This window comes from Coturnix japonica, chromosome 3, assembly GCF_001577835.2.
Source record: "Coturnix japonica isolate 7356 chromosome 3, Coturnix japonica 2.1, whole genome shotgun sequence".
In the NCBI taxonomy this organism is placed as follows: Eukaryota; Metazoa; Chordata; class Aves; order Galliformes; family Phasianidae; genus Coturnix; species Coturnix japonica.
The window spans coordinates 5,192,161-5,205,974 of NC_029518.1; the positions used below are offsets into that span (position 1 = coordinate 5,192,161).

The window sequence follows — 13,814 nt, forward strand, 5'->3', positions numbered from 1 at the left end:
GGTGACAAGAATATAATTGGTGATTTGTATGCCTGTGTTTAAAGTAGTCCCGATGCAGTTAATGTTGAAATGTTAGTTCAGTGTGTTTTTGTACCTTGCTTGCCTTTTTCTGTTAGAAGAGATGAGTAAGTGCAATTTAGCATGAGCGTCTTTGCTTGCGGCTCACCCCCTGTACCTCAGTGTTTCAGGAAAGTCTGAATTACCTGTTACTATTCTGGATGGGATTGTGAAGTCAGAAACTCAGTATTGGCCTCACTGAAGGATTATATTAAAGAGAAAAATATTTGTAGTGTTAGGATATTTATACTTACGAAGAAGCATATTAGAGGCATTAAGAGATTTTGCCCTTTTATCTATTTTTTTTTCCCCATATTACTGTTTTTTTTTTTGTGTGTGTGTGTTTGCACACAGGTTATTCTCATGCTATTCTTTGGCCTTAATGTGAAGTCTGAGGAGAGAGTGTGCAAGCATCCTGTCTTGAAACTGAATCTCATACATGTTGCTTTTACTGATTTTTTGAACTATGGGGGAAGGAAGGCTCAATGTTGATGGCATGTATTGCTACCAAGGATGTTGGCATAGTTTCTTTTACAGCAAGTTTTAATCGTCCGTGCTTAAGAAATGGAGAGTTTCAGTGTCAAGCAACTATTACTTGTGTATTATTGTGCAACAGTAAAAATAAATTAATGAGATGAGTAGCTGATGCCTTTGCTTTTCTCCTTCCAACTATTAGAATAAACAAAAAAATACTTGCCTGTACATACTTTGTGTATTTTTAATGAAACGCTTGTGTATGGCTTTCTAATGTTAATTCCAATGTTTAAAATCCCATGGTTATTTTCTTGAGACACTTGCAATTTCAGGTTCCAACATCCCAAATAGCTACTAGTGTTAGGTTTTAAAATTATGATGTCACAGAAAGCTGCTTCTAGCTTTTGCTTTCAATAGTAGAGATTTTTGTTCTCTTAAGTCAGCATAGCAAATTTGCCAGTTAAATGCAGATGGTGCTTGTAGTATCCTAAGACTAAAGGATTAACCCTAAACATAGTGGTCAAGTTGCCATTGTTCTTGCATTAGGAGTTGTGCCACCTAAATCAGCCCTTGCTTCATCTTTCATGGGGTCCCACTCATACCACCAGAGACTTTATCCACTCGCAGTTAGCAGCCCCATTATGGAGGGCAGCTCCAGTGAGATAATGCCCTTTGTAGATTCCAGCATACAGTTCTTTCCACTCATTCCAACTGTAGGGTTACTACACCTGAGTTTGGGTCAAATTCTTCTAAGTTTTTATACTGGACCTTCTTACTGGTTTTAAAACTGTTGTATATCATAGGATCAAGCATTACACCTTACATGTGCGTTCAGACCAACAGTAATGTTTGGAACCGGGGCCTTCTTATTCCTCATTGGATCCTTCCTCTGTATGCTGGCAGGGATGCAGTACTGATTAACTTGCTAGTATCTCCTGCTGAGGGATGAATCTGTTATCCTCTGGCTAGAATTGGGGACCTTCCTTTCTTTAACTTGGTGAAAGCCTTAGACTGCAAGCTGTGAACTTCAGTAAACTTAGCTACTTAAACTAAGTGAGTTACGTGTAAGTATTACATTACTGAGTAAGCATTCAGTTAGAATCATACAATCACCCAGGTTGGAAAAGACCTTGAAGATCATCAAGTCCAACCACAGCCTAACCATAGTACCCTAACTCTAACAACCCTCTGCTAAATCATATCCCTGAGCACCACATCCAAACGGCTCTTAAACACACCCAGGGATGGCAACTCAACCACCTCCCTGGGGAGCCTATTCCAGTACTTAGCTACCCTTTCTGTAAAGAAGTGTTGCTAACATCCAACCTAAACTTACCTTGGTGCAACTTGAGGCCATTTCCCCTCATCTCTGAATATCTCCTGTCTTTTGCTTAGTTCTTACTACCGCTTGCAAAACTATCCGAAGATCTGTTGTAGGCAAATACAAGCTGTTCTTTCCTAGACTTGGAGATTTTTTTTCTATTCTTAGCTGTTGTTTTGTTTTTTTTTCCCCCCCATGTATTTTCTGAAAGAAAGAATGCTCCAACAGGTGATAAGTTTTGAGACAGCTCAGACAGATGTTTAGCTTTGCTCATCACAGACACTTACATTCTATTGGTTTGTTAGACTGTCCTGTGCTCTGAAAGGTTGTACTCGCTTATTTTTCCGTTCTGTGGCAACAGAACAGAGGCTTCAGTCCTGGTCAAGCATTACTGCTTGCATGTAACAGGAGATGCTGTCCAGTCATGTTAGATATTAGTGGGTAAGGGAGTGTATTTTATAGGACCTGAGAGAAGGATATTGACCATGTTTCTTGTTGGTATTGATGCTTGGTTTTGTGATACGTCACCTGTATTAGAAGCACTAAGAAGGTTCAGTATAAAAGAGTGCTCAAGTTGAGCCTGGAAATGATTCTTTCCCTCTTAGTACAGCTGAACTACATCAAAATTGCTGAATATTTTACCTCTGTGGAACTGTATGAGAATGGTTGTACTGCCTTTTTAAGTAAAAATGAATGTATGTGTGGTATTAGTGGATGTGGCACCTACCAGGATGTGCAATTCAAAGTCGGTGCTAGACTGTGGAATGCTCTACTATAGCGAGTAGTCTTAAGAAGAGATGCTGATATCTCATAGATACTTCATATATCCTTGCTGTTTACTGTTTCAGCTCTGAATTTTTATTTGATCTCTTATTGATTGAGTCTTGATGGGGTTTCTGTGTTAGGGAAGGCATGTAGATGTTTCCTTTTTCCCCAGCAGCTCAAGTACACTCTTGCAACTAACTAGAAATCTGCTATCTGTAATAAAGTTGTAACTGGGGAAGTTAAAGTGGTAACTGCTTTAATTCCATTGAATTGGATCTGCCCTGCAGTGAAAGAATGAGTTCTGTTGATGGTCACGTTACTTGTTTCTTGTAACTTGGAAGATGTTCATGTTGTTGGAAGGCAGTGTCTGTCCGGTGCTTGTAGGCGATGCAGTTTACAGCAGGGTTTGTTGGTATACTGCATCTTTAAAAATGGCTAACATTAGGCTTTCTAAAACGGATGTTTATGAAAATGCAGGCCTGAAAAAGATATCTGAAATTAGTTGAGCTGTTTTTATGCGTAGTTGGCTCAGATGAGGTTTTGCAAGTTATTGCAGCTGTGATATCTAGTAATTGGCAGTGTCAGTCTCAAGGAAAAACCTAAGGACTAGCATGACCAGCTGGCCTGCTGCCCCCCAAGTAGTTTCTGCTTTTCTAAGCTAGTGGATACATAATGGGTTTCCTCTCAAATAGGGTAAATGGAGAGTTTTGGTTCTGCTCAGTTGTTCTTCAGAATAAAACAAGAAAGCAAGCTAGGGTGCCCTTGGATAAAATTTTATCTAGATTTGTTGAAAGGAGGACAGATTCCATCTCTAGTATACTTTCCTTGAGTGTGCTTTTCTTACGTTTGGTATTGATTTAGATTGACCGTTCTGTATGGAGGAGTGGAAGTAAGTCAGTGACCATCTTGCAGTAGTGCATTTCTTGAATTTGATTGTTAATAAGCTATAATTGACAGAAGGAAATCTGTGATCTGTTGCTTCTCATTTTGTTCTAAGTCTTGAATACTTGTTTCAAAGGTGACATGATGTTAATATATTTAATTTTACTATATATATATTTCCTTAAATAATCATAATTTTTTTTTTCCAAATTTTCTTTTAGCAAAGAATGGCTCAAGAAGTCTTGACTCACTTAAAAGAACATCCTGATGCATGGACAAGAGTTGATACTATTTTGGAGTTCTCTCAGAATATGAATACCAAAGTAAGCAAATAAACTTTTATTTATTTGATTTTCATCTTTCTTCCACTCCTGAACTTTGAGGAAGGTATCTCATTTTTAGCCATAGACTTTTGATTCAAACCACAATTTTGTTGTCTTATTACCAAAGGTGGCTTTAAACAGAAACTATAAATGGACAAAATATTTAAATCTTTTGTTATGTTCACAAGAGTATTCCTCCTTTTTCAAAGGAAGGAAGGGAAAGAAAGAAAGGAAGAACTGAATTGGAATTAAGTTTTTTTTTTTTTTTTTCAAGGCACATATACATGCATAATGCCACTTCAAAGATCGGTGTATACATGTGGCTCTAGGAGGCTTTTCATTACATTTTGTTCTTGGTTAAGTGCTTGGCTGTCTTTGATGGAATGAGAGCCATGTGCATGTAACTGAGGAGATAATTTGTCCCTAAGAGTATTGAAGACAAAATAGAAACAGGCCACTATTTTGAACAGTTGATGAAAGTTGAGCACCTCAAACTCGTTGTAGTATGAGATTAGTCTTTACTAATATAGAAAACAAACTTGCTTTGCACTGCCATTGTAAATCAATCCATCGTGATAGTGTCAAAGGGATAGCGTTCAGTTTTTGACAATACCTTTACAGGTTTTACTTTAGAATAAGATTTCTGCAGATTGAACAGAAAAGTTGATTGAAATGTTTCCACTGTCTTAAGTTTGATAATTATTATCCTAAGTAATTGATAGGCATGGTTTTCTGCTTGATACGCAACTGTGTTGGAAAAGAAATAATCATGGTTGGATGGTCTCTGAATTCAGGAGGTATTTGTGAAAGAGTTCAATTTCATTACTTTAAAGTTTAGGAAAAAAGAATTTAAAGAACTTCCTCAAAGTGCTAACCATTAAGTAACAGTGTTTGCCTGTTTGCTTGCCTGGTAAACTTTGCTTATTATACTGACAGACATTACTAATTTTTAAGTTGATTTACCAACAGTATTTTTAAAAACTCAAATTTGTCTTGTGAAAAATGAGATGATTTGAGGAACAGAAAGAAAGCAACAGGTAAAGAATTCTTCCATTTACATAAATTGCAAATGATTTGGTGCTAAATTTATGCACTATGACATTTGGCTTTTATGCAATCATATTTTTTCTTTAATTAAAGCTGTTAACACTACCTGATATTAATCATAATGTTCCATTATGTTGATTGCTTGTAATAGGAAGAAAAGGGGTGTCTTCCTGTGCAACTGACACAGCTAGGCTTTGACGGCAGGCCTCCACAAGGTCTACCCTTTTGATTCCCTTTAACTGAATTCTGTTCATCAATTGTTTTTGTTTCTTGGGAGGTGGGAGGGAAGGGATTTGGTGTATAGAGTAAGTAATAAGGGTATCATAGAAATTTCTACCATAGGGATCATTATAGGGTTTCTTTCAGTCTTTGCTGTTACCTGTCCCTCATCTTCATAACTTGGTAGTGAATTGCTGCTAAACAATTAGAAATAAACTAAGAGAAAATGCATTTTGGAAAGGCTTCTGTTTTATGCTGAGTTTAAATGTTTGCACATATTGTTTGATGAATTAATGAAAATACCTCTGATACTTCAGATGGCAGAACTTAAAATTGACAGTGGTGAGATTTTTTTGAGATTTTGGTATTTCCTTGGTATAAAGATAACACAAATTTTTGCAGCCACTCAATTGAAAGTAGCTTCAGTTTAAAAGCAGCAACAGCAACGAAGAAAGCCAGCACACGATACTTTTAACACAACATGGCAATAAAGGTGCATGAGTAGAGGTCATTTATGGTGATTTTATTACTGTTCCCATTTCATTTCCCTCACAAGTATTAGAAATGAATAATACTGGCACCAGAGGTGAGAGGAGATGAACAAGAGACTAGCAGAAGACAGAACTCAGAAAACATGCAAAATTCTGTAGAAACATAGAAAGTGAACTTTTATAGCTTCTAAGGAAATGATTTTAAGTTGGGTTCTTCAGTGCATAATGGGGAAAAAGTATGGCAACTTTCATTAAAGAAAAGGACAGACATCTCTAGTACTTCAGTGAAACTCTAAGGGAGAGAAAAAGAATGAAGATGAATTCTGTCCGTAGTTTCTAAAAAATTTCTTAATTCTTGTAAAATGCCATTCTGATTTTTAAAGTCAGTTAAGTTGGCTTGTGGAAAATAATGTTTGGAAACAAACAGCGTTTTTGTTTAACTGTTAACATGGAAAGTCTGTTAATATGTGTGCCTACACAAGCTAGAAATAAAACAACTAGCTTCTGCTTCAGGACAGTTAACCCTGTCTTACATAAGTAGTCATATTCCCAAGGTTGTTAGAAGCTTCTGTAAATGTTTTGTTAGTGTAGGTCAGGTACAAAATGGCATTTATGCATCACTGCCTGTGAAACATTCAACTTACAGTTTTCATATATTTTTCTTTATTAATGCTTCCTTGATTTAATTTAGCTTTTGTGTTTAATAACTGTTGTTAACTTACAGATTAAAATCCAGTTTATGAACTGCGATTGCTTACACTGAAGAAAAATAAAAAAGATACCTTGATGATTTTCCATAGATTCAATTTTTTTTTTAATCTGTGCCCCAGCATCTCAAAAGATGACACTGGTTTGCAGGTCCAGGATCTACACGTTAATCTAGTGGAGGTTTTTGGGTCACAAAGGAAAGCATGTGGGGAATGTAGGTTATGTTAAGATGAAAACAGCAAAGATTTTAATAGAACAATGTAGTTTGGGACAACCTACATTGTGCTTTGTTCTGTTGTTTCTTTTGTGTGTTTTTTTATTAAGCTGAAGTCCATGTGATCCCTTTGGTTGAAATGTTAATGATCCTACTTTATATAACAACTAACCATTTTAAAGAGGAACTCTTATTCTCAGCCAAAATTTTAACTGTATAAACATGAATTTACCTTTCAGGTATTGATGTGATTTATTTTATTCTTCCTAATCTTAAGCTGATAAAACTATTGCAAAATTCCTCATCTCCCTTTCTCTGCTGTCTATTCATGCTAATGGGGTTTTATATACCTTGATCACATCAAAACTTCTCTCCCTGTTACTATGAGTTGACAGTAGGGACAAATGGGCAGAGGGAGCGTCCTTACCAATTCCTTTGCAAATAGAACGTTCTTGGCAAAGAACCTAGGAAGGAATTCCTGAAAGGTAAAAAATAATTTCCAAGAACTTAAGCATACTTTTTGACTGAGCACGAAAGTTCATCTTTAAATAGTAGAAATAGTTGGCCATATTGGGGTGGGTATTGAGGTTGAATAAACCTGTGGGATGTCTTGCTGTTCCTAAAGTAACACACCAGTGAAGTTTGGGAAATACTTTCCTTAGAAAGTGCCAGCATCAGAACATGTGATGATGAGACATGATTTTTTTTTATTTTTTTTTTTTTCAGCTCTTAGAGAAATGATAGGAAACTTGAGACCGTCCAAGCTGCTAAATATTTTAGGAGCCTGGTTGTGATAGTACTTGAATGTATGGACAGTCATTTATGATGCAAATTCATATCTGGCTGCCACTTCTTCCTTTCCAGAAGGCCAAAATTGTCTACCAGAGAGCTTCTTTCTTTTTTTTCCTCTCTGGTGTGAGCATGATCAAACAGCAGGATTTAGTATAGCAAAAATTAAAAGAAAAAAAAATGCATGAAACTTGAGTAAATGGGTGAATAGACATATTTAATAGTTTTTTTTAGTTTAATGTTCTTGAAGTCGTAGATGTTACATGTGAATGTCTGATTGAATGAAAATCCTGACAGTGAGTTAGTTGTACAGTAACATGCTCACATTTTACTATTCTCCAATTTCAGTATTATGGACTTCAAATCTTGGAAAATGTGATAAAAACAAGATGGAAGATTCTTCCGAGGAATCAGTGTGAAGGTAGGAAGAGGTTTTTGTTGTTACCTCTTAACATTTTTTTTCCAGAAACACTAAGTAGAACTACTTTCAAAACTTGTCACCATTCCGTAATTGTTCTTCTTTATTAAATACTGATTTCTCAACTCAATTGAATTTGTGTTCTGCTGTGAGCTGTTTCTAACATTGTGAAGATGTGATCAGAAGTTTCACTGCCAGTTTATTGATGAAATGTGATAGTAAAAGTGAAGATTCATTTTTGGAGAGGGGGACTTCAACATTTGTGAATATTTTCTTTACCTCCACTCAAAGAGTGGCAGATGTAGCCTAGCTCTTGAAAAGGCTTCACTTAATTCTATTAGAAGCAGCCTTACAGACTTCTAGGAAAAAAAAACCCAAAAGGGGTTGAATGCAGTTGTGCCATATTGAGAAACTGAGGGAGAAACCTGAAGATCTTACGTTTTCACTTTAAAATGTCACGGGTTTCCATTTTCCTGAGTATGAATACTTATCTTTAGCATTCAGAAGTTATCTTCTCAAAGTTTTTGGCTGTTGGAGCAAAGCAGGGAGGAATCAGTAAGTTGAATTAGTTATGGTCAGCTTATTGATTGATGCCTATTGAAGGAAACTACAGTCAAATGGGAGAAGATGAAGAGAGAGACTTATTTGATAGTTTGGGACTGAACAAGTGCCTAAAATAGAGTACAGAAGTGGTTTCAAGTTTTAATAATACTTAATGTATAGAATGTGTAAGTGGTGGTGCTGAGGTGATGCTTGGCCATACATTGCATCATGTTATCACATCTGGATTTCAGATGCCAAATCATGCATATGTGACTTAGACATGATCTCCAGAATTTGAGATGGTGTTTTATATTTTTGCTTCACTACTAGTAGGCATGGTAGTACTGTTTGGCTGGTTGTTATCATCTGAGCAGATGCAGTAGGTAGCTGAACATGTTACAGATACAATTGCTATCTGAAGTTGTACTCTATTTTTGCTTTCCTTGCCTTTTGTGCTTCTGAAGATTGCTGAAGAAAAAAGTATCCTTCATCCCAACAGATGTATATCTCCAAATAAAGTCTTTCAGAACATTTTCACAAGCCACAGTGAAATTGTAAAATTAACTTATTTTAGGAGAAATCAGTCCGGTCACGTTTAATTCTGTTCTTTCCTGTACATCGGTAGAAGAGCAGCCAAATGCCTCGTGTACTGTGACATTTGATCCATGTTGGCCTTGAAGTTCTCATCCAGTTTGATGTAGTCTTTGGTAATAGTTGCTGGGATTTTGTTTTTATTCTGCTGGAATAGTAGATGGTAACTGCTCTTAGTTTATTTAGACAGTCTAATTACCTGGGAGTTGAGAAGACTGGTTGAGTTAAAGTTTCTGCCTCCTTTTGTTGGCAGCATTTTCTGGTTTGAGTTGTAACTAGTAAAATAGGGGGTGCAGGAAACCAAAATTCAGTGTAACAAGCTGCTTTGTAATAAATCCCTTCACAAATCAATTAATTCTGCTTATATCTTAGTTTGTAAAACTTAGTGCATCTGATTCAGTTTGTACAGTAAACACAGCTGAAAAACCTTCATTTTGTTATTCATTTTGTTATGAAGGAACGAAATCCATTTATTACAAAGTAGTATTCTTCTCTTGGAGCAGTAGCAGTGCTTATCAGCTGAGGAGAAGTGTAGATCTAACTTGAGAATCAATTATGTGAAAAGACAGCCTGCCTGAAAATCCAGGGGAAGTAAACAGTTGTCAGTAATTACAGAGCCTGAATCTTTGCTTTTGACATTTTATCTTAACTGTACCTGGAGTTACACATTGGAATATCTTTTTGGACCTTGAAGTTAGCCAGGGTGTTGTTATCACTTCTCGTTCAGCCCTGGGATGTTTTAGCTCCAGCCTAGAATCTCACTTATAAGCAGCAAAATGGTCTTTTTTTCAGAAGATATTCTTTAGACATGAATCTGCATTAAATTTGCTTTTATTTTTAAATGGCTTTTAATTTTAAGCTCTTCTGGCCCTGCTGCCAGACCTGTTACTCCTTTAATATAGAGTTGGGTTTTAATAGTACTTCAGATGGGTGTGATTTGATTACTGCGCTGTAGTCTCAATAGGATTTCCTGTTACTCTGTGAAAACCTGCCCAGAGTTAAAGAGTTGCTTGGTCTTAAAATTCAGTGGTACACTTCATACTGCAGTGTGAAATGAAAAACTGTTCCTGTGAACAGATAAAGCTTGTCTGGAGCATTTTGAGGATAAGCACTTACGTCATTATGAAACTTGAATTGATTGTACAACTTTCCTTATTTTCAAATGGAAGAGATACCTGAAGTGTTTGAAGAGATTATGCTTAGTAGCTCATAGAAAGGTCTTGGAGTTAAGTACAAAGCTTTAGCAATAATTTAAGCCGCTGCAGAAAATATTTTTCTATGTGGTGATAACTTAATGGATATTTCTGGCATTAAGAGATGGTACTTAAGCTGTGTAAGCAGTTCCAAAACATGATCAAATAAGCGTATGCTTGTATGCATATCAACATCCATGGAAGGATCAGTTCTGCTTTACATTTTAAAATGCTGTTTTTGGCTGCCAAATATTGTTACATTGCTTCATTAGAACGTCCACTTGTTCTACTATGGCATCTTAATCTTTAAGCAGAAAATTTGCTAATTTTAGTAAATTACTGTGAACATAAATCTGCAGCACAAGGTTGCATATACTTTCTGAATGTAGTTTGTGCCCTGTGATTGCATAAAAAGATATGCTTGTTTATCCTAAGGTAACCACTTAAGATGTGGATTACCTACAGCTGTGTATGTACTGATAACATGCTAGAACTCTGTTATGATAGGAACTGCACTGAGATTGTGGCCCAGAGGAGATATAATAGTATAATATATATAATAGTATAATACATATATAGTATAATATATATAATTCTCAAGCATGTCCTGTGCTGAAACCAGGATATTGCATATTTGTCAGTTTAGACAGACTGCAGAAGTTGGTTATGTGGTGATTGATGTTCTCCTCTCTCCTTACTCTGACAGTTCAGCTTGGTTCACCTGTGAAAATGCTTTCCTTCAGAAAGTAGTTCAGTTGTTACCTGTATGTCTCCCTCTACGGAGGAGCTGCTTTCATTTGAGGACTGCAATACACAGTACTCATCCAGGAACTTTAGAAGGGCCTTACAGGAGAGCTATAGTTGCTGAGTTCTGTCTGTGTCCTTGTTCTCCTGTTTTTGCATTTTGTTTACCAGAAAATTCTAACAGCACTATTCCAGGCCTTCTGACAATGGCCTGGTGTTCAGCCTTAGCAATAATTAGAATGTTTCTTGCTTGACTGAGCTTGGCTAACATACTGGTTAACTGCTGTGATTGCAAGGGGGAGGAACACTGCCTCTAAGGCAGTACTGGAGTGAGGCTGGCAGAAGATAGTTCCCAAGAATTTTAAAACGAAGTGGACTTGTTGTTTTCTACTAGTTGAGCAACTCCATGAGCAGGAACTGGGACTGTGGGTTTGGTCTCAGCAATGGTATTTTCATCTTATCTGTGGAATGATTATAAAAAAAACCAGCTGTTAAATATAGAGCAGAAACTATAATCTTTTTCAACTTAAAAAATAAGTGATTACATGAAAGATGCAACGTAAGCCTAAGAGGAAGGAAAAAAAAACCAACAAACGTTAGATTTCAGTTGCTGCTACGTTTGATAGATTAAAAACGTGACCATTGACTGAATGAATGGAGGAGCTCAGAAGCCCGGAGCATGACATGAAAACAGTCAGGCTTTTCAGGTTGTCTGTTGATCTGTAGTTGCCGTTTTATTTATTTATTTATTTTACAGCAGATAAGCTTTGGAGCTGAGCAGTTGTTTCCATCTGCAGATGTTTTCAGGGCTGGGTTGATGGTAGCGTGGCATCAAAGTTGCAAATGAATGGTTGAATTCTATTAGTGCAGCAAAGATTTAAAATAAAAATAGGCAACTTTAATATCAGGACAGCAATCTTACAAACAGCATTCACTTTCAGATTCTTTTTAGAATGGCAAGAGTTGCAACAAGTTGAATTCTTTCTGTAGTTTTGATAGACAAATAGTTTAGCTTCTGGCACTGAACACTTCTTATATATACTATTTGGGTACTTCAGCATTTCATCAAAGTGTGAGGTTTTGTGTTTTTTGGGGGGGAGGTGGTGGATGGCCGTGATGCCAGGCTAAGAGTAGTTAACCTGTGAAAGTGCTTGACAATGGTATATTTTGTTATCAAGTGTTCTTTTGGATTAGTGCGTACTGACCCTCACTGATAATAATGAAGAGATTAATTTGTCATCAGCAAAACCTTCAGAGCAGCTGCTGAGTGCTATGCTTCTAGTAGCCTAACTTCTGTGTGTGCTGTTTCCAAATGTCTTGAAACTGCAATTAAAAAATGGAATTAACTGTTCATTTTGCTCAGGCCAGGATGCAAAAAAAAAAACCAAACTAATTTTAAATTAAATAAATATTTACAATATTTAAATACTTAAATATTGTATTGTATTCAAATATTTAAATAAATTTAAAAAGAAAAAGACTAATTTTGCTGAAGTACTAGCAAAGTTATATAGTGTAGAGTAGTGGCTAGGGGGAAAATGAAATTTCTTAAAATAAGGCATTCATTTCAGTTAGGTCATAACTTTAGATAATAATAATCTGTGTTTTGTCTGTGTTATTGGTTATCTCATTGAAGAAATAATAGAAAATGATACATCAAATAGATTTTGTCTTCATTAAGTTGAATACCAAAATACATATGTATGCTAAAACATAAGTTTTTAACCCTTTAGATCTCCTGAACTGCATTCAGAGAAGAGGAATTGTAGTGAGCCACATAGAAAATGTATAGATAATGTATACAATTAACAAAACTATTCTCTTAAATTGTGAGCTTATCTTAGGCATTGATAAGTAGAAAATTTGACAGCACTACGAGGGATGTTTCTTCTTCAGTGAATATAGTAACTTATTTAATTATTAATCTTGAACCTTTCTTATTTCATTAAATAACTTAGGATCATCTCTGCATAATAACAATGCTTACACGAGTGTAAATAGGCTGAAATTTATTTGCCATTATGCACAAGCACATGTTACATGTAAAGTGGCTTGAGTCAGCTCATAATTGCCTTGCACCCTAATACCGTTGTTTTAAGGATATGGCAAGAATCTTACATCAGAAACAATATTAATGACATCAGGCTTAGTTAAAATATTTCTCAATTCTTCTGCAGGTATAAAAAAGTATGTTGTTGGCCTAATTATCAAGACATCGTCTGATCCAACATGTGTAGAAGTAAGTGAATTCTTTCAGGGGAAAGAAAGGGAGGTAAATACTATGTCTAATCTGACTTGTATTTTCCATTTTCTAGAAAGAGAAGGTGTATATTGGGAAACTGAACATGATTCTTGTTCAGGTAAGCTGGAAAGCACTAAATCTTGTCCTGGAGTACTTGGTTTTGCTTATGTACCTAAAATATGGGTGTTTCACTTTTCAGATTCTGAAACAGGAATGGCCAAAGCACTGGCCAACTTTTATAAGTGATATTGTAGGAGCAAGCAGGACTAGTGAAAGCCTTTGTCAGAACAACATGGTGATCCTTAAACTATTGAGTGAAGAAGTGTTTGATTTCTCCAGCGGCCAGATAACTCAAGTGAAAGCAAAGCATTTGAAAGACAGGCAAGTAAATTATTTACTATATCCTTAATAAGCAGCACATACTTTGGTAACAGTTTCAACACTGTGTGGGTTTCTTGGCTAGATTTTGTGGGTACCAGTTTGGACTCTTTCAGAAAAACACATTGTTGTAGTCATTTGTAAAGAATCAGATATTGCTTTTGAATGCTTCCAAGGATTTGTAGACGTTGAGAACCTGTTTTGTGGTCACAGTACTTTATTCTTAATTAATCAGAGTTTGAATTGTTTTTCAACTTGAGAATGCTTCATTTTTTTTATTTTTTTTTTTATAGTATGTGCAATGAGTTCTCTCAGATATTTCAACTGTGTCAGTTTGTGATGGTAAGTATTAGTTTTTCGTAACTTCTTCCACACTACCTACACCCAGTCATGCCTTAGTAATATTCACTTGATG

At 36.0% G+C, this 13,814-nt stretch overlaps 1 protein-coding gene across 3 annotated transcripts in view; it reads left to right on the forward strand.

The window, feature by feature from the left end:
- Window positions 1-13,814, forward strand: part of XPO1 (exportin 1) — a 34,348-nt gene that overhangs the window by 4,447 nt on the left and 16,087 nt on the right. For all 3 annotated transcript variants that reach the window (XM_015856757.2, XM_032443638.1, XM_015856760.2), the window contains exons 3-8: window positions 3,721-3,822; window positions 7,639-7,711; window positions 12,957-13,018; window positions 13,095-13,139; window positions 13,221-13,402; window positions 13,693-13,741. In XM_015856757.2, coding sequence (XP_015712243.1) covers window positions 3,721-3,822; window positions 7,639-7,711; window positions 12,957-13,018; window positions 13,095-13,139; window positions 13,221-13,402; window positions 13,693-13,741 — 513 coding nt within the window. The remainder of the gene's footprint in view (window positions 1-3,720; window positions 3,823-7,638; window positions 7,712-12,956; window positions 13,019-13,094; window positions 13,140-13,220; window positions 13,403-13,692; window positions 13,742-13,814) is intronic.